Source organism: Homarus americanus, unplaced genomic scaffold (assembly GCF_018991925.1).
Source record: "Homarus americanus isolate GMGI-L3 unplaced genomic scaffold, GMGI_Hamer_2.0 scaffold45698, whole genome shotgun sequence".
Lineage (NCBI taxonomy): Eukaryota > Metazoa > Arthropoda > Malacostraca > Decapoda > Nephropidae > Homarus > Homarus americanus.
This window is the reverse complement of record NW_024735554.1, coordinates 3,501,025-3,523,127: the sequence shown is the minus strand read 5'-3', so window position 1 is coordinate 3,523,127 and position 22,103 is coordinate 3,501,025. Positions and strand designations below refer to the sequence as shown.

The window sequence follows — 22,103 nt, the reverse complement described above, 5'->3', positions numbered from 1 at the left end:
GTCTCCCCATACTTCCTTCTCCGACCCCTCCACCCGTCTCCCCTACCTCCTTCTCCGACCCCTCCACCCGTCTCCCCTACCTCCTTCTCCGACCCCTCCACCCGTCTCCCCTACCTCCTTCGACCCCCCACCCTCTCTCCCTTACTTCCTCCCCCTTACTAATTAAGAGAAACATCCTTTACCCCTAGCACGTAGGTCTTCAATCAACCAGCCTCTCCTCACTCTGGCAAGTTACTACGTTTACTTAGGGGGGAGACAGTCCTCATACACTGCCATCCTCTCACACCGACACAGATAAATTGTGATCTCTGTTCTGATCCAATTACTATAATTTCCAAACTAATTCTTATATATTTTCCACTTTATAAAATATTCCAGGTTATTAAAGTGAGATCCATAATATCACTTAACTTCCTTGTAATTCTAAATCATTTCATATTCTTTGAGTTGTAACTTTTACTTTTTTCCTAATCCGAGTGGACCATTACCGAAGTTTCCCCCGCCCTAGCCAGACTCATTAGAGAAAACGGGTCTCCAGGGAGGACTCATAATAACGGAGTGGTGGCCAAGTGCGCTCTGAGCAACTCACCAGCCTCCTAATTTGTCTCTCAACTTCATATTTTAGCTGAACAGTTTTATTTCAGAATATAAAACTCTGAATATTTTCCATTCGGTATAAAAAATTGAATCTTGTCCGGTAAACACTGCGAAACACGAACCATTAAGAAATAAAAGTTAAATGGTAAACTCCCTCGACTTGTGTAACACTGTCAATGTTTTTTTTTTATTTAAAGATGCAATTAATATTTAAATCACACATTTCTTCATTAAATTATACAACGGGATACACGCGGATATAGAAAATTCCTCTATAATTAAAACATTGACAAAATAAAGGTTAAGAGACTATTTACAATTTAATATATCAATTACTAATATTAATGGAAAAGATAATGACAATGAACGGATATTATTTTAACAATGGTGGATATAACCTTGACAGTAGTCACACTCAACCTAACCTAAACAAACCAAACCTAACCTAACCTATCTAGCATAACACTTGGTACCTCTGTTATGTTAAATGGGTGAGATACTAGAGTTAATTATCATCTAACACCGAATTTTTTCATGAGGTGAGGTGAATGAGAATCACCTCTTATAGCCAATAACTGAACAGTACTTTGGCCAGTCTCTTGAGTTAATAACCATCTATGATAGAACTTTAATTTCTTCTCTTACTTGGAGCGATAAGACTAAAAAATCCCCGCCTCGGTCACTGGGCATTCTGAATTACTACACTACGAAACCAACGACTCACCTCGTCACAAGCAGCACAGCGGGGTTTGAGGGACTCTGCGTGATGCCTGCCGCAGTAGAGGTGTGCGTCCTTCCAGAAGTAGATGAGATCGACGAGGAGCTCCCGGCAGACGTGGCAGTTGAAGCAGGCCGGGTGCCAGCAGGCGTTAGGTCCTGCCCTCGCTGCCACTACCACAATGTCTCCGCCACTCACGCCCTCCCCACACTGTAAAAAATAAACACGTGTTAGTTATGTTTTGGGTTCCTACACTCTCAATCATCAAAATGGCCGGACACAACACCCTAATACTGCAATGACAAAGTACATATTTATTCTTGGATATATTATTACCTGTTAGTTATGCTGTGTCGCCAAGGTTCATACCCTCACTGTATCAGGCAGTCTTATGAAAGTCCATCATCCATTACATGTTAAATTTAATATACACAAAATACTCCGATCAGTCTCATTCACGGTGTATACTGCCTAATGACTGATGACTAATTATTGATTCACTTAATTCTTGAAGATCATAGCAAGTATCATTAAGGAATAAGGTTTTGGCATCGACCGCTATCTTAAGACAATTTTCACACCTAACAATTTCACTTTAGTTCGTCTCTTGGTGCTTGTGCTTAAAACAACTCAGATTATTAACTCGTAACGTATTCAAATTTGGGGTTTAGATTCACACTCATATCACGCAGGGATCCTAAACTCACAAGGCAAACTTTTAAACTTGGTTCCTCGTCTCACAAGAACTTCACACTGAGTCCAATTTCCACATAAACTTCACGCTGGGATCTTAAACTCACGAGAACTTTATAGTAGACTCCAAGACTCATAAGAACCTCACGTTAGTCTTCAAGAGTCACTGGTGGGTCTGGGTGGGTTACTAAGCGCACGAACAGAGGAAACACCAGAGGTCTGTGTTGCACTCCTGACACTGCACAGCCTACATCCACAAGCTGACTCTGGGTGACTGGTAGACTTGTGGTCAGTGATGGCTGTGGTTACTTCTACGGCCTGCCACTCGTCAAGGGAAAGCTAATGTGCTGTGTTTAGCTTTCTGTCAAAATCTCATGTCCGCCGGGGGACGTTGAATGAGTTCAATAGTTATTTCAGAACAAAAAACTTTGGAATTTTATATATATACTTGTATGGCATTAAAAATATTACCAAAAATATTATATGTAATAATTTATCGCAGTTTGTTTAATTATTGTGATCAACTAATTTTTTGGGTGTACTGTACAGTTTCTTGAATAATTACGAGTATTTACTCCCGTGTAAAGAGAAGATGAGGTACAGTAGTTTTGTAAACATCTGTACTACGTCACAGACACCTGGCCAGATCACCTGTATCGGTAAACATTGCACACTATATAAATGTTATGGTTAAGGTAAATGCAACACTTCATAATTCTTCCAGGACTTAAAAAAAGTTTTATTTAAATGACTCTAAACTTTCGACAAACCTACAATAGCTGTTTTTCCCAGACAGCACTGTACATTGTCCTAACTCGAGGCGGAAGATGCAGAAAACTGAGGAAGTGTTGAGCTAATGGCCGGAGTCGATACTTCATATATGACCTATTATTGTACCCCACACCACTTCACTAATATTAACCATCAGTCCATAAATGACAAAATTACGTTGTCTCATTCACTATCTTTGTACTGACAATAAACTACTTCCTCGTCAAAACACTCCTTCAAAGGTTAAATCAAGTACGAATAATATTATATAATGTCTTCTACCGGGGTCACGACACTCATCAGTATGTGTTCTTTACCATTAGTCTGACACAGTATATATGTAGGTATGTTGTCAACGAGTTCTTACCGCCAGGAGGACAATTTCCTTTAAGAACTGTGGGACCAGAACGTGGCGGTGACTTCAAAGGGTTCGTGTATTATTGTTTTACATTATTGTTCATTAGATTCTTCGTATGTCGCTACCATGACCCGACCTGACCTTAGATCTTTATCGTATATTTCACCTGTAGTTTGTCCAGGTCAGTCACCCTTATCTCTAACTTTGAATAAGACTTATTTCAGAAACGAGTGTGAAGCTCTAAACCTGGACTCTGGACCCCGTAGGCACACTTGCACACTCCATGGACCCGACCACTGGCCATCTCCCAACACTCCCCCACCACCCTCCCACGGGACACCAAACTCTGGGGGGTGGGGGGTGGGGGCAGCAAGGACTCCCCCCCCCCCTCCCCCCAACTTATACTTTCATGACTGAGTATTTGTCTCCCTGACGGACACTCTGAGTGATCACCTCTGAGGCCCCACCACGAATATATTACAATTACCTGCATATTTTTCCCCACGACCAACCAGGATGAAAGTCTGTGTTTACTGCCAGTCAAAACAACTTATTTTTTATTGTTGACATACGTAGCTATTCATTTTTTGTTATACACTAATTCATTTATTCACTATTTATTTTAACCAGAACTTTATTACAATTGCTCAGACCAGTAATTATTATTATTATTATTATTCGAATTTTATTAATTTTTTTTAAAGTTTTTGCACTATTATCATTCTTACCATTATTTATTGTATTATTACTATCCATATTGTTCTTGTTACGTATATTTCACTTTCATCTCGTAATGGCCTGGTGTCTACTGAGAAAACCAATTTATCACAAGAGAATATTTCTGCTGGGCTGGTCGTCCATATTCCTGATGATCTGGGGAGTGTGGGGGATGTGTCTGGGGTGGGTGAAGTGTGTGTGTGGGGTGATTGGAGACGGGGAGAAGATGGGGTGTGTGGCGGGGAGGGTGGGGAGTAGAGGGGGTGAGGGGTGTTTGAAGGATAATGGGGGATGTTATATATGGTAATCTAAGCGAGTGATTGTGACGGGTTGGTGGTGGTGGTGGTAGAGATAGGTGGTAGTGGTAGGGGTAGGGGTAGGTGGTAGTGGAGGGAGGGACAGGCCAAAGCTCTTGATTGGTGCACGATAAGGTAAAGCAAGTTGCTCTTCGCTGATTGGCTGGTTGGCTAACTGACTGAGTGAAGAGGGTCATTTTATTTTATTATTTTTTCGGCTTGTTTAATCTTATTCATCTTTATTCATTCCTATCGATGAGTTATATCTTCTATTTGTTATTGTTCCTTCATCCGTTATTTATTTATTTATTTATTTATTCATTCGTTATTTATTCATTTGTATGTGTTCTTAAATTTGTGATTCTAATTCATTTTTTCGTCTGTTATTTGTACTAGGGAAAGAAAGACCCTGTAACGAGGGAAATAAAAACCCCGTAGCTCCGGAAAAAAGACACCGTAAATAGGGAAAGAAAGACCCTATAACTAGACCAATAAAGACCCCATAACTAGACCAATTAAGACCCAGGCAACTAGACAAAGACCCCTCCTCTTCCCCACTCCGCCCACCAGTTGGAAGGTTTAGCGAGCTGTAGAGAAGGAAGGAAGGAAGGAAGGAAAGAAGGAAGGAAGGAAGGAAGGAAGGAAGGAAGGGAGGAAGGAAGGAAGGGAGGGAGGGAGGGAGGGAGAGAGGGAGGGAGGGAGGGAGGAAGGAAGGAAGGAAGGAAGGAAGGAAATACTCACGTTAGCGCAGGTCATGGTAGAATGAAGGTTGACTGGTAGCTGCTTGACTGATCCTCTCCCCAGCGATTCCCTCTTCCGCTGCGCTGAGAATAACCGCAGCTCCTTCTTCTCTTCGTCGCTGAGACCATTACAGTACCGCACCTGAGAAGATATGGTTGCGGTTACTAATTCACTCAAGACGATAGTAACGAGTGCTTCATGTATTTTATATGTTAATACAGTAAGAATTCAGAGTGTATTATCCTATTGTATTATGATGTATTTTATATGTTAATACAGTAAGAATTCAAAGTGTATTTTCCTATTGTATTATGCTGTATTTTTTAACCTGAGAACAACAGTAAATTAATGACATCACATTACATTACCTGTTCTAAGTCACATTACATCACATCACATCACATCACATTACCTGTTCTAAGTCACATTACATCACATCACATCACATTACTAGTAGTTCTAAGTCACCTCACATCACCTACAACTGGGCAACCAATTAGCGTGACCTGACATTCCTTTCACACGATCACTAGGGCACAATACGTCATAACTCACTAATACGCCACTCAGCTGTGTGTGTGTGTGGGGGGGTGTGTGTGTGTGGGGTGTGTGTGTGTGGGGTGTGTGTGTGTGGGGTGTGTGTGTGTGTGTGTGTGTGTTGCTTTAAGGGAGTACACAGCCCTAACTTGTTTATATATGCAGAAACACCAAAACCTCTCAGTGGCAGATCATTCACAGTGACAGATCATTCATAGTGACAGATCATTCATAGTGGCAGATCATTCTCAGTGGCAGATCATTCATAGTGACAGATCATTCATAGTGGCAGATCATTCTCAGTGGCAGATCATTCTCAGTGACAGATCATTCTCAGTGGCAGATCATTCTCAGTGGCAGATCATTCAGTGGCAGATCATTCACAGTGACAGTGGCAGATCATTCACAGTGGCAGATCATTCACAGTGACAGATCATTTACAGTGGCAGCTCATTCACAGTGGCAGATCATTCACAATGACAGATCATTCACAGTGGCAGATCATTCACAGTGGCAGATCATTCACAGTGACCGATCATTCACAGCGACAGACCATTCACAGCGACAGATCATTCACAGTGACAGAACATTCAGTTAGAATTTGAAGTAACAAGATACACTCAACCCGATTTGACTTAGGTGTAAGTATATCGCCGTGAAGTGGGTCGGGAGTGTGTGTAACTGAATTAGAAGCACCGAGGGCGTGTGTGAGTGTTGACCTTGGTATGATGGGGTCACGCCCTTTGACCTGTGTGACGTGTGATCATAGGTACACCTTTGTAGACGCCGTGATGTGTTGTGAGTGTGTGTGCGTGAGAGAGAGAGAATAGGGAAACAAAGATGACAGTAATCTACACACACACACACACATGACTACTGACACACTACACACACACTGGTGCTACTGTTCCTGCTGGTGCACTGACTGGTGCTACACACACTGGTGCTACTGTTCCACTGGTGCTACTGTTCCCACTGGTGCTACTGTTCCCACTGGTGCTACTGTTCCCGCTGGTGCTACTGTTCCCACTCGTGCTACTGTTCCCACTCGTGCTACTGTTCCCACTCGTGCTACTGTTCCTGCTGGTGCTTCTGTTCCCACTCGTGCTACTGTTCCTGCTGGTGCTACTGTTCCCACTGGTGCTACTGTTCCCGCTGGTGCTACTGTTCCCACTGGTGCTACTGTTCCTGGTGTTCCACTGTTCCCCATTGTGGGTCTTCACTGTTTACTGTTTACTGTTCCTGCTGGTGCTACTGTTCCTCACTGGTGCTACTGTGTTCCCCACTGGTGCTACTGTTCCCACTGGTGCTACTGTTCCACTGGTGCTACTGTTCCCACTGGTGCTACTGTTCCCACTGGTGCTACTGTTCCCACTGGTGCTACTGTTCCCACTGGTGCTACTGTTCCCACTGGTGCTACTGTTCCTTACGTTAGTGTTTATAACTCAATCACTAGCAATATCTCAACACAACTTCCTATACTTATAAAACAACTTAAAATAATAACAGTTAAGATAAGAGAGGAAGCTTGACAATAAGTACCATACCTTTACTTATAACACCATTACACCTTTATACTCGTAAATTCACTTAAAACTTATACTTATCCCGTACCATCGTGAGCACCACACATTCTACTAATCTACTTAAATACTATTAATAATACACTAACTACCTATAACTACTTGTAAATAATCCCTTCATAGCTGAAATGCGTCATAAATCACCTTTCATAACTATAAGCACCACAATCGATACTGTTACGGGTTATTATAGGGTGAGGATCCATTGTAGAGAGTTGAGAACCTTTTCCATGAGGGTTAAAAGCCATATAAGTAGGGTTAAAAACCTTCTATTTACGTGATATTAACTATATAGATGGTGTGATGTAGGTGGAAGATGATGATAGGTTATGTAGGTGTGCTATGAGGGAGTGTGAGGGATGATGAAGGAGTATGAAGGAGTATGAGGGAGTATGAGGAAGTGTGAATGACATGGTGAGGTATAATAAAAACATAAACAGAACAAGGTGGCAGGAAGACACGCAAGACCCACCTCATTATCATGCGGGGGAAGCTGATGGAGGAGCTGTTTGATCCTGTACTTCTCACCCACCGAGTTAACATAAGGCACCTTGTCCTCCGGTAGAGCAGAGAAGTAGAGATGAACCTATAGGACAAAAAAATATATCCACGTTTAGAGATTTCCTTCAGCAATACAAGATTCAGCTATAAAGTAAATGATAAAAGATGAAATTCTATCTCCTGTGTTGATGGTCAGAGTGTGAATTCGAGGGAAACTTGGAATATTTAGATGGGAAACTCAGGAAAGATGAAATACACACTTACTAGGTAGTATCTTGTTACCTGTACGTGAAGGATACACCTGTAAGGACAAGATATACACCCTCATACGAGAAGACAATACAGATTTATACACTCTAATAGCAACCAGCCTAGTAAACATACACAGTTATGCACTCTTAATCATTAATGTTAGAGGCTACAAATCATTCTCACTTTAATTAAATACAATAATGCGGTCTCGTGGCACAACAAAAACACACACTAATCTCACACTACAATATATTAAACACATATTAATTTAATGACTGCAAATGCCACACTTATCAAACTTACACAACAGTACACTTGTAAATGGGTCTATTATGATAATTATGATATCTAAGACAAAAAATGGCAGACAGATATCAGTCTCGGCATTTAGGATAACAACAATCAAATTTTAAATACACACACGACTGGTTTTATATTAATATTGTAGAGTTTGTGTAATATTTTTGTTTTGGTTTTCACGACTATGACAGAAAACGGAGACTAAATGTATAATAGAAAACGGGTAAAATAAGGAACAGAAAACGAGATTGAGTAGTAAAATTTCCTTACCTACAACTACACTCTTTCTTACCTTCCTTTCCTCTTCCCCCCTTTCTTCTTTTCCTTCTCCCTTTCTTCTTTTCCGTCTCCCTTCTTTTTCTTTCCTCTTCCTCCCTTCCTTCTTTTTCCCCCTAAAACCTCTCTCCATTTTCCTCCCACCCTTTTCATTTTCTCTTCCTCTCCTTCATCCTCTCCCTTTCCCTCTTCCTCCCTCACTCACCATCCCTCCCACATTCTTTTATAATCAAATCTATAGCTGAATTTTTTTTTTATTCACATTCTACTGAACATCCCTTTATCCTCTACCCGGTCGATGCACTTGTCTTATTTTCTGTCCTCCGGTTCAGGTTTCCAGTATATCCGTTTAAAATTGCTATTCATTTTCCTTCAATTAGATTCCGGTTTTTACATTAGTTTCTCTCTTGTTTTCGATCTTCATTTGTCTTTTTTTCGTTGTTTTCAATTTAAGATTTTTAACGAAGCCCGTGTTGACGTTAGTGCTCGAGGATTCTGGACGCGGGGACAGCAAGCCTTCTTCGACATCAGGATTTTTGGTCCCATGGCCACATGTCACCGTAACCTAGCTCTCGATGCTGCACATAGGAGGAACGAGAACGACAAGAGAAGGGCATATGGGGCGAGAATTCAAAACGTTGATCAAGGCAGCTTCACTCCTCTAGTGTTCACAACCTCTGGTGGGATGGGCCCAAGTGCAAGATGTTTCTACGCCAGACTCAGACTGTTTATGCTACAGCCTGATGAGATGTCGACTCAGGGGAACGAGAGCTTCTGCCCCAACTCCGACAACTGCTGCAGATATTGACTATGAGGCTACTGTTACTGAATGCCGCATAGATCTGCGGCTCAACTAATTTAACACAGATAGGATAGCTACTTATGTATTAGGATATTTAATATTAAGGTAATTAAATGGTGGCGAAGGTGTGGCTATTGGGGGAGGCTGGAGGCCACGTTAAAAAAAAGAAAAAAGAAAAAAAAAGTAGTAGTAGTAGTAGTACCGACAGAGGGGTTCATCGGCAACTCCTCCCCGCCATCCCTCCCCTTAAGAGCGCCGTGTCCAAACATCCCCACACCTGTACTGAGCCGGTCTAGCAACTTATTGTCTAGTTAATTACCTGTGTTGTCCTGTGGAGGGTCCCTGAGGCGCTGTGGTGGTGGGGGAGGAAGAGGGAGGCTCCGACAGACACCCCAGATGATAGATGTGTCCCAAGGATTGATTAGGACTAGTCGGTGTTGTGATGGGCCCTGCATGATCTGAGAGCCTGATGTAGTAGTAGTAGCCTGATGCACTGGTACGACTTGAATCAAAAGTCCTGATTGATTTGAGAGGTCTGAATGTATCGGAAAGCCTCGCCGCTGCTAGTTAATTGAAAGCCTGATTAATATGAATGCCGGATTGAATTGAAAGTCTGATTTATTGAACACCGTGATTGATTTGACAGCCAGATTTATTGGGAAGCCTTATTTACTGAAACGTAACATTTAATTGAAAGTTCGATTGATTGACAGCCGGATTATTTGAAAGCCTGATTCCTTTTTAAGCCAGATTGACTAAACAACACAAAAGTATGAGAGGTGAGGAATGTTACTGATAGAATGTTAAGTTAGAATGACAAGTAAGTTTTATTGATCTTAGGACCAGTCTTTTCTTCACTTGAGAGTAGCAGTGAAGCGGTTAATATTTTCCTGACAGCTTCAACAACATGACATCGAAAGTAATTATATTTTGGTGATTTCTATCTGGATAAAACTCAACTATTTACACATTATTTTTTATTTTTTTTTGTGTCAACGAACTCAAAAATATATAATAATAACTATAAATGTATTTTGAGAATAATTAGGCCATTGTGAATGTTACTTTGTTTACAAAAAAAAATACCCATCTGTACTTTTTAATAAATATTGACTAAAAAACCAAGAAAAGTTTTGAAAATTTAATTGAATCGTTTTTCTCGTCTATTTTACCGTTAGTTCAAATAGATTTTAAAGATAAATAAATTAATTTGAACTATCTTACACATCAGAATCACCCAGTGTGTCTGTAAAAATCGACTACACTCCGCTATACTACACTACACCCCACCCCACTACACTCCACACTATCTTTACACTGCACTACGCTACACTGAATCTCATAAATCAAATTACTTTCAAAAAGATTGATTTATGGCTGACAAAACTCCTTCTCAGTCAATAAATAACAACTCCTTTTGTTTCTCATTATAAAATCGTTTGTTTCTCATTATAAAAGATACATCATATGATCATTTCCTGTTTGATCTTTAATGGTTTGAGAGATAAGGACAAAAAAACAAACATCTCCTCCCCAGTGTATTAATTCAATAACGAAGGTAATTTACGAGGGCATCTAATGAGACTGCCAGTCTTTGTTCCTCAGCTGTTGCAATGTTGATTATCATGATGGTGTGTATGCTCTTCATTAACGGAGGGGGGAAGGAGTAATTTGGTCTTAGTTAGTTAATTTGGTCATCTCGTAGTAGTAGTAGTTGTAATAGTAGTAGTAGTAGTACAGAGGCGTATTACTATAATCATTACTCATTTCTATTTTGTTTTTTCTATTCTTCTGTCAAACACTGAGAGAAGAAGATCAACGACAGACCTCTCTTTCTCACACCGCGACTACGACTGACACACCACAACACTAGGGCGGGAAATAAATACCAGAAAAAAGACGACGAAAAAAAAAACAAGAAAAATTAAACAAAGAAAAAAATCTAATCAAGTTTTAATTGCGTCAAAAACAATTCCAGCCATCATAAAAAACAATAGAATTAATTTCCAGGGTAATTATATTAGGGCGAGAAAGAGTGTCTGAGGGGAGGGAGGTCGGGAACAGCTCGTGGGGTGAAAATCTATAGAAAATAAAAGGAATTCTATACAGTGCAATTCCCTGAGGACAGAACACGGCAACTGGATTAGCTAACTTAATCCCGTCTCTCCCTTCAATGACGTCTATAAACCTCGTCGAGTGCTCAAGAATGGGAAGAATAAGTGCACAAAAATGCGTTACCCTGAAAGGAAGTTTAGGATCAATTGCCTTCCATGTTATTCCAGTTCTTATGGAGTTGGTGCCAATGGTCTATAAAGCTTCCTCTTCCTGCAGGTGCCGTCGGGAGGAGGAAGTGGTGAAGTCTTGATGGATTTGGCTGTAGCGATGGTGCTGAGACAGGTTGAGGAGACGGTGCTGAGGAGACGGTGCTGAGACAGAGAGGTTGAGGAGACGGTGCTGAGACAAAGAGGTTGAGGAGACGTTGCTGAGACACAGAGGTTGAGGAGACGGTGTTGAGACAAAGAGGTTGAGGAGACGTTGCTGAGACACAGAGGTTGAGGAGACGGTGCTGAGACAGAGAGGTTGAGGAGACGGTGCTGAGACAGAGAGGTTGAGGAGACGGTGCTGAGACAGAGAGGTTGAGGAGACAGTGCTGGAGACAGAGGCTGACACAGAGAGGGGCTGAGGATGATTTGGTGCTGAGACAGAGGAGGCTGAGGAGACGGTGCTGAGACAGAGAGACTGGAGGAGACTTGGAAGTGACAGAGAGGTTAAGGAGACGCAGCTAGACAAAGACTGAGAGACTGAGGAACTGAGGAGACATCGCTAAGACTGAGAGGGAAGGGACAAGACCTCATGAACTACGCATACACTTGATGGCTGTCAGGCTGTCTATACTTCCCCCTCCCTCTCTCTTCCTCTTTGTCAGTCTGTCTCTTTCTTTGTCTGTCTACTTCTCGCCTGCTCACTCTCCTTATTATCTCTCTCACCATCTTTGTCAGACTCTCTCTCTCAAAAGCAGGGGAAGGCAACTCTACAGTCTCCCCTCCCCAACAAGCATAACATATAACATAACTTTTATTCATCAGCAAATTAGGGAGGCGGACGAGTCCATTTATCAGAGGCTGGAGGGGAGGAAGGGTCGAGGGGGAACCTGACGACACTTCCAATGACGGCTGTGTAGGGGGCGTGATGGATAGCCTCTTAAAATTATTCACATCTTGTCGAAAATAACATAGATCATCCCAGCCTCGCGTCAACACAGGGGCGGTTACCAGCTTTATATAAACAGAACTTTGTGATATATCTGTTTGGTCCCCCCAAGTCTTCATCCTGCTGTACTGACGATTCATAAAGAAATATTAACAAATATTACATAACTCCAAGAAAAAATGAGATATTTACTGTAAAGAAAACTATCATATTATAATTTTCTGGGTCGTGAACTCCGTAGCTGAGGAGTCACAGTACTTAAGCTTCCATCTGACTCATAAATATCCTTGACAAGGACCTGAGAGGGTCGCCATGATCCTATTTTAATATCCAGGAGTCTGATGCCTCTGGCAGCTGCGACAAATGCGTACAGCTCCCAGGGTGACGACGATCAAGTGAACGAGTGTCGTACAGTGCAGCAGCCCGCAGGAAGGTTCGTGATTCTCGACCATGTGGTGCGTGAGGGATGACTCACTGTGCACGACCCCTCAGGGTGACGACCTGCCCCTATATCGTAACTCCTCGTCGATGAGTTTTAGCTTCGTGTTGTCATCATCATCACGGCACGAGTTTGATAAATAGACGATAATGAACCGGACACACAGGAAGGGATCTCGTGTTAGATATGTACACCCTGACGTAGACTGTATACACATACTTTCTCACTTAAAGGGGTTTTAGCCAAATTCTATATATATATATATCTATAAAATAAATATTTTCTATGATCACCTTTTAACACGATACAAAATCTGTACTCCACCCTATATCAGTACCCACCCTAAACCTGTACTCCACCCTGTATCAGTGCCCACCCTCAACCTGTACTCCACCCTGTATCAGTACCCACCCTCAACCTGTACTCCACCCTGTATCAGTACCCACCCTCAACCTGTACTCCACCCTGTATCAGTGCCCACCCTCAACCTGTACTCCACCCTGTATCAGTACCCACCCTCAACCACACGAGGATCAACAGTTAAAACAGAGATGATGGTTGATGCCGTCACAACTACACGTTATTACCACAACCATCAGGGCGTCTCCCCCACATGGCACCACGCACTTTCGTCACCCTCGACCCCCTGATCGGAGTGCCACCTTTAAAAAGAATAATCTGGCCTCCCCGGCTGCTAGGTGGCCCGGGGTGGCACCAAGACCAGGCCACAGGTGCACGGAATGGCACCGACTTTTTTCCCCTCCAGTAAGAAATTGATTCCGTCTCAGTTTTCTTTATCTTGTGTCAGGTGGTGGAGGCCTGTGACGCTGACGACTCCAATAATACTCTTCTATATTTAATATTTTAGAGAGATCCTTCCATAAACATACACCCAGAGGAACAGATACACAGGACAGAATAACAACTTGACTTCGAGTAGCTGTAACAAAAAAACACAGGATCGTTCATCAACATTCTACAAAATATCCACAAAACTACATAAACAAAAAATATACTGTATAATGCAATGGTGAGTAACTTCAACTCTGGACTAAGGTTTGACCCTTCTCAGCCAGACGTGTCCCAAATATTCAATAACTTCTACGTGGGGACCCCCAAAAAATAAAACGATCAACTCGCAACAACGCCAGAAAATTCTTCATTACGGACGAGGTAAAGTGAGTTAGCAAGCTGTGAGGGGCAGCTGGGCCTACGATAAACTTGATTGATAAGCCCTTTGCGAGACTCTGCGACCCCGTGCAGTTTTCTTACGAGCCATAAAGACCGCTGCGTCGGCCTCCCTTCGTCGCACTTCTGTCAGGCGGAGGCGTGTGTGTGTGTTTCCCTTCACTTATGGCAGCTGGACACTTTGACGTTGAGACTGCCATACGAAAAGAAAAATGTGGTTTCATCTGTTCGTGTTTGTGTCGTTGCTGAAGCACTCTTGACATTCTGACCTCGACGCTGGTACTGATATGTCGCTGTCTGTCTGTCTGTCTGGTCTGTCCGTCTCCTGATGCTGTTAGAGGACGCCCAGTCTCTGTCTGCTTGTGACAGTTACACACACACATATAGGGAAAGTTGTTCTATATTAGTTATTCTGTCTATCTGCCTGTCTCCGTGTGTGTGTGTGTGTGTGTGTTGTAATATGTTCACAAAACCTTAGTTCATATCTATTGTATATTTCTTCATCACCTCCTAACTCTTTCCTCTCTCTTACTCATTACCGTCTCGTTTCTCTCTATCACCTTCTTCTCCTGTCCCTTCTTCCTCCCTGTCGTTCCCTCTTCCTTTTTCTCTCTTTCTCTTGTTCTCTGTGTTTTACCCTATCAGTCACCCATTACTCTTCCTCTCCCTTCTCTTCCCCTTCCTATTATCCTCTTCCTCATCACTTTTTCCCATCAACCTTCCCTTCACCCTCTTCCTCTTCCCATCACCCTCCCTTCACCCTCCTCCTCTTCCCTTCACCCACCTCCTCTTCCCTTCACCCTCCCTCCACCCTCCTCTTCCCCCTCCGATTACCCTCCTCTTTCCCTCCCATCACCTTCCCTCCACCCTCCCTTTTCCTTCCCTTCACCCTCCCTCCACCCTCCTCTTTCCCTCCCATTACCCTCCTCTTTCCCTCCCATCACCTTCCCTCCACCCTCCCTCCACAACATAAGCCTCTAGACCCCTGACCAATGGCCCATCTCTTGATAAACGGAACACCGCTATTTTTCGACAGTCAAATCCCATCGTTGGTCAAGCGGCAAATTGGAAGATGCTGATAGACTGTAGTTTAAAAGTGCTGAGGCGCTGTTCTCAGGGACACTCTGGCCAAGGACTCCTAGGATCTATCTCCCTGCTGTGCTATCCTTCTCTCTCTGTAGGACTCGTTTCTCCCTCTGTAGGACTCGTTTCTCCCTCTGTAGGACTCGTTTCTCTCTCTGTAGGACTCGTTTCTCTCTCTGTAGGACTCGTTTCTCTCTCTGTAGGACTCGTTTCTCTCTCTGTAGGACTCGTTTCTCTCTCTGTAGGACTCGTTTCTCTCTGTAGGACTCGTTTCTCTCTCTGTAGGACTCGTTTCTCTCTCTGTAGGACTCGTTTCTCTCTGTAGGACTCGTCTCTCGCTCTCTCTCTCTCTCTCTCTCTCTCTCTAGGACTCCTCTCTCTAAGACTCCTGCATACTTATACGTGCTGAGATCACCCCCCCCCTGAACCGGTAGGCAGTTCACGAGATCTCATGAAATTTTAGGTTAGGTTAGGTTAGGTTAGGTTAGATTATGGATGATGACTTTCACTGTAGTTAAGGATAATGACTCACTGTACTTAAAGATGACTAGAACAATCATAAGCTTTGGAACTAAGGACAGAACGATACACAACAATCCAACCTATGGCTAAAGACCCCTGGATGACTGAATGCTCCTAGTAACTACCTCACTGGGGGGGAGGGATGATTATTATTCACAGGTGGAGGCAAGGTGAGGTACTTAAGAATCACCAGGTAGCGACAATATCCCTCCTTCGGCTGCCATCTCTGTCAACACCAGCAGCAGTAGCGGTAATGTATCGTCAGGTGACATACTCTTGTAAGCTAGGTTGACGGGCGGACAGGGAGTTGCTGCTCTGAATGATTGACGAGTGTGGGGTACTGAAGAAAGAAAGACGGACGAAGAGGTGGTGGTAGTAGTGGTGGTGGTGGTGGTGGTAGTAGTGGTAGTAGTGGTGGTGGTGGTGGTGGTGGTGGTGGTGGTGGTAGTAGTGGTGGTGGTGGTGGTAGTAGTAGTAGTAGTAGTAGTAGTAGTAGTAGTAGTAATGATAGTAGTAGTAATAGTTGGTGGGGTTCATAGATGTAGACGTATGTAGAATTGGTACCTAGTTTGTTGTAGTTATAGGGGTCAACGGTCACAATATTGGGGTCAGGAGATCATGTATTTTAACGTATCAATATTTTGTATTTTATTTATATTTTTATATTTTGTTGGGGTTTCCTTTATTTACATTTTAATTTTATATTTAGGATCCCTTTATATTTAATGTCCCTATATATTCAGTGTCTATAGTTATTTACCATACGTTCATAGTTGCTGTATATTTATTTGACATTACGTTCATTGTTGCATTATATCAAGATTACGTTCGTTGTCGCTTTATATTTCACCTCTCTAAATTTTCTTACTATTTTTACATGTCTTCAACTTTACGCTCGTGTGAGTTTCTATCTGTTCACTATTATTTTACTCATGACAACATCAGTCCAGGAGACGTCACAGTAAAGTGATAGAGAACAACACCTCACCACGTCCACTGTCTCACCAGCACAAGCGCTAGTCATCTGTTTCCGTGATGTCTAATCCGGGAATACCTTGTGATAATAATACTAATTTTCTAGTCTCTTCCCGCTCCTCTCGTATACTGAAGAAGGGGTTGGATAATATTTACACGAACACCTTCTGTGTGCTTCTCAAATAATGTTCCAAGTTTGGGTATTACGATAAATGTGAGCGTGTAAAATTGATCCGCCTCGACTAGACTCTTCCCTCCAAGAATTCTCACAACATTTTTATACGATAAATTTTTACTTGGGTAGACGAGAACGCTTACAAGTACGGTAGAGTCTTTTAACGTAATTTCGACGTCATTTACTTAACTAATCGCTATTTATTTCGTAGATTTACCGAGGAAAGAGAAATTTAAACGTATATGTATTCTAGTCGGTGGGGGTTACCCTAAGTCAGGTAGAGTTATCGTCGGCATCTAACAAAAGTATAGTACACACGCGATAAATCTTTCGAGCCAATCACGGGCGAGTTTCATTCATCAGATTGTCAGGTGATAGCGGGTGGGTTCTCCATGGGGTAAGAGTTGTAGTTGTAGATGGTATTTACAACTTTACAACACGTAAATATAAAGTCATTATTTTTGTGTTTGTTGTTTTGAGTTTACGAGACACCAGCCAGCCCCTTTCCACTCGTGTGTCGTAAATGTATAACAGTGTGTAATATTGCGGCAGTATAGCAAGTTAGTCTATCCAATATGTCATATACAAAAGAAAGAAAGAAAGAAAGCGCACCAGCTTTTGTTTTTTATCGTGATTTACCATTTAATGATAGACTCTTGAAATGCCAACCTCCCAGCAGCACTCAGCACCTCCCAGCAGCACTCAGCACCTCCCAACACTCCTCACCACCTCCCAACACCCCTCAACACACTACCACCCTCCTGTTGTCTCATAAATTAACAGGACAACACAACAGAGAGACAGATAAGTTTAACACAGGAAAATATTATAACGACACCACCATTAACACCGTCTCACCACTTTACCATTGTGTTACAGAGAAATATGGCTTCCTAAAAGATATTAACCGAGATGTATATTCTTTATTATTTACAAAAGACGTAATTAATTGCTGCTAGTTTGTGATGAATAGGTAATTTTTTTTTTCATTTTTTATTATTATTTTTAAACGAGAGAGAGAGAGAGAGAGAGAGAGAGAGAGAGAGAGAGAGAGAGAGAGAGAGAGAGAGAGAGAGAGGTTAAACTCCTCCCTCTCCCAGGTAATTTAACTAATATCAATACAATAAATTAATACAAAATACAATATAATATAATACAACAAATAACTAATTAGTGTGAGATACAAACTAAAAAAAATAATAATGATAAATTAGTTATATAATTTCAACTTCAGAGACAATAAACAAAAATAATCACGAAAATTAACACACACACACACACACACACACACACACACACACACACACACACACACACACACACACACACACACACACACACACACACACCAAAAAAGGCAAATAATATTGACAATGTAAACACCCTCGACTAATTCTCATCCATACCAATTCACCCACGACAGACAGACAGACAGACAGACAGAGACAGACAGACAGACAGACAGACAGACAAAGACAGACAGTAACGCAATTAAAATCCATCACCAGTACACCTGCATCACCTGAATCACTAAGTATTAGCGCCATTATCTCACCATTCTGTTGCTCGTCTGGGGAGGAGAGTGAATCAGTATTGTCAGTGTAAACAGCCGGTTGTCATGGTCTTGTAAACACACGTTAGAGGGAGAAATTGTGGTGGTTCGTTGGGGTTTGGTTGGGGTTTGGTTAGGGTTTGGTTTGGGGTTTGGTTTGGGGTTTGGTTTGGGGTTTGGTTGGGGTTTGCTAGTTTGGTTTTGGTTTGCTAGTTTGCTAGTTTGGTTTCGGGTTTGGGTTGGTTTGCCAGTTTGGTTGGGGTTTGGTTGTTTGTTCTGGTTTGGTTTCGCCTTGGTTGGGGTTTGGTTTGGTTTGGTTTGGGGTTTGCGGGTTTGGTTGGGTTCGGTTCGTCTGTCTGGTTCCATCAACAGCTTCAACAGTGATTGTGAAGCCGAGAGAAAAAATGAAGCTATTGTTATTGGTGGTGAAGTCAAGTGGTGAAGCCAAAAGAGAGTCATGATGTCGAGAAGTGAAGCCTAAAAGAGTCGCGAACCCAGCGAATTGTGAACTATGAAGCCATGGGGAGTCATAAGTCAGGTTAATTGATCTATGAAGCCAAGTGACACGTGAAGCTAACTGTACCATGAAGCCAAGTGACACGTGAAGCTAACTGTACCATGAAGCCAAGTGACACGTGAAGCTAACTGTACCATGAAGCCAAGTGACACGTGAAGCTAACTGTGTCATGAAGCCATGTGACACGTGAAGCTAACTGTGTCATGAAGCCAAGTGACACGTGAAGCTAACTGTACCATGAAGCTTTAAATCTCTAGGCACCAAAAGATAAAGTTATTTGGTAGTTAAAAGCTTCTCTTAGTCGGCCCTTGTGACTGAGTAAACACAAGAGGTTAAACCCACTATGTAAACAACAGATCTCCGTGTCACAGCCAATCCAGCTATGCCACGTCATTACCCTGTGACGTCATTGCCAAATACGGTGACGTCATTGCCAAGTACAGGATGAAATGTGACGTCATCAGTCATATATACGTCACCATGCACATTATACGACTCTAAACACACACATCACACGTCACCACACACACTACACATCACCATACATCCATCATAGGTCAGCTAACGAGTAGGAGTGGTGTTGTTATGGTGGTCACGAACTCTGTTGGTAATTACCCTTCCGTAAAGTTAAATTGGCTAGAAGAGCCTTGATTGGCTGATCCCCGCTATGTGCATTTGTTTTGTTTTGCTTACTGTTCTTCCTCTGTAAAGTGAGGGACCGTGGAAAATAACAGCTCTCTCTCTCTCTCTCTCTCTATCACCCCCGAAAAAAAAATCCTTCAGGAGAGAGACGCCCTTTCTATACCCTGCCGAGAGTGTTTACCCCAGACAAGACTACGAAGACCTGACATAACCTCAAGAGACACCAGGTATCCTTCGGGAGACAGGAGTCATTAGGAACACCTGTACCTCCCTCCCCCAGGTGTCTCAGACTGCTGTAGGTACATTTTTTTAGGAATCATATATCACAGACTATGTTCACTTGAGGTAATAAGGCCGCTTTGTACACCTTATCTCCGGTACCTCACCTGCCGAACACCCCTTACCTGAGAGAGAGAGAGAGAGAGAGAGAGAGAGAGAGAGAGAGATATTCCTTAACGCATAATCCTTGGGGGTGTGTTTCCCAGCACAAAAATACCTTCAACAGGACTTTATCTTCACATACTCCTATCTGGTTACTTGGGGTAGTCCTTCACTGGGTAGCCCTAGAAATACTCCTGTCCTGTCCCCTTCGTCAGAGAGGTACCTGGCAAGTCCTCAGACACTCCAACGGGGTCCTTGCGAGTCCTATTTGTCATTCCCCTTCAGTAGGCGACGTCCCTTAGAACATTCCTGCCAAGGTTCTTTTTGTAGCAGGGAGACCCACTACCCACGACCTTTCAAGCCTCGTTCCCTACAATAGAGAGGACCTTCGCCAGCCCCCACCCGCGCCCTACAGGAGAGAAGCGCCCCAGCGAAAATACCTGCGTCACCTTAAGTCTGGTCACCTTCAGATTAACGACGTCACACCTCCCTCGACCTACCTGAAGTTCTCGTCTCAGGTGAGTTGTCGTGGGTCAAAAGCTCGTCATATCTCCAGTGAATATTAACACCTTCTCTCCTCCTCACCTGTACCTGTTGCTCCGGTAATCACTCAGGTAAGATAAATTACCAGCATTGTTCACATTTCTAATTGTATTTATTAGATGTATTTTTTTGGACAATTTTATTTATATTATTGCGAAAGTAATAATAAAGAACATATTTATAAATTAAACCAATGGTCAAAGTTATATTTTATCTTACAATAAAAAAAATTTTCTGAGGACATGAAAAATAAATTGCCGAGTCTTTATTATTAAACCAAAATAAACTCAACTTGAAAGTAACTATTCTTGAAAGATTACGCTCCATAAAATACAATATATCGGTATCACTATGTTTTTATAATATTTTTGAAAGGAATTTTCCCGGCGTTTTAACACTGCCAAAAATACATAGAGAAGGAATTAAATTATACGCTTCGTGTCCAAAAAAAAAAAATTCTGCATATCTATCACAAAATTGGGATTCAGGTATATTTATGTAAGAACAAAAATCTATATTATATCTACTGCGAAAAATATTCATTCCTAAAAATACCAACTTGTTATTTTTACTGAATCACCAAACAACATGGAGCAGTTTCCTTCATCCTCAAGTGCGTTTCCTGGACGTATAGGAGGCGGCAACACGACGGACCACCGGGATTTGGTCGTGTTTGGTCGTGTTTTCTACCCAACCACGGCGATATTTTGCGGTTACTGGCCCGTCACTCCTAAGGGCCCGTCACTCCTTATCTACTAGAGCTGTGGCGGGTTAGTGGAGGGCGCCGCCGTTGTTACACATCTCTGACAATACAACTTGTTTTTTAAGACAAGTCAAGGCGTCGGGGTCATATTACTGTGATGTGGGTTACGTTACTGCACGTTTGGTTTGGTTAAAATTGAATTCGAACCTAAGCTAACCTAAGCTAACCTAAGCTAAGCTAACCTCAACTAACCTAACCTAAACTAAGCTAACCTAAGCTAAGCTAAGCTAACCTAAGCTAAGCTAAACTAACCTAAGCTAACCTAAGCTAGGCTAACCTAAGCTAACCTAAGCTAACCTAACCTATGCTAACCTAAGCTAACCTTGATAGTTAATGAATAATATACATCAGTAGACGTGTGTTAATCGTTCCCAGCAACTGAAGAACAAACACACGACTAAAACAAGAACAAACACACGACTAAAACAAGAACAAAAACACACGACTAAAACAAGAACAAAAACACACAACTAAAACAAGAACAAAAACACACGACTAAAACAAGAACAAAAACACACGACTAAAACAAGAACAAAAACACACGACTAAAACAAGAACAAAAACACACGACTAAAACAAGAACAAAAACACACGTCTAAAACAAGAACAAAAACACACGACTAAAACAAGAACAAAAACACACGACTAAAACAAGAACAAAAACACACGACTAAAACAAGAACAAAAACACACGACTAAAACAAGAACAAAAACACACGACTAAAACAAGAACAAAAACACACGACTAAAACGAGAACAAAAACACACGACTAAAACAAGAACAAAAACACGACTAAAACGAGAACAAAAACACACGACTAAAACAAGAACAAAAACACACGACTAAAACAAGAACAAAAACACGACTAAAACAAGAACAAAAACACACGACTAAAACAAGAACAAAAACACACGACTAAAACAAGAACAAAAACACGACTAAAAACAACAAGAACAAAAACACACGACTA

The 22,103-nt window shown here is 42.0% G+C and overlaps 1 protein-coding gene across 1 annotated transcript in view; it reads right to left on the bottom strand.

The window, feature by feature from the left end:
- The window catches only part of LOC121871313 (protein espinas-like), a 36,536-nt gene that overhangs the window by 9,177 nt on the left and 5,256 nt on the right, over positions 1 to 22,103 (bottom strand). The window contains exons 2-4 of the mRNA XM_042373531.1: positions 7,484 to 7,597; positions 4,892 to 5,032; positions 1,322 to 1,525 (exon numbers count right to left, since the gene is read on the bottom strand). Of these exons, the coding sequence (XP_042229465.1) occupies positions 1,322 to 1,525; positions 4,892 to 5,032; positions 7,484 to 7,597 (459 nt within the window). The remainder of the gene's footprint in view (positions 1 to 1,321; positions 1,526 to 4,891; positions 5,033 to 7,483; positions 7,598 to 22,103) is intronic.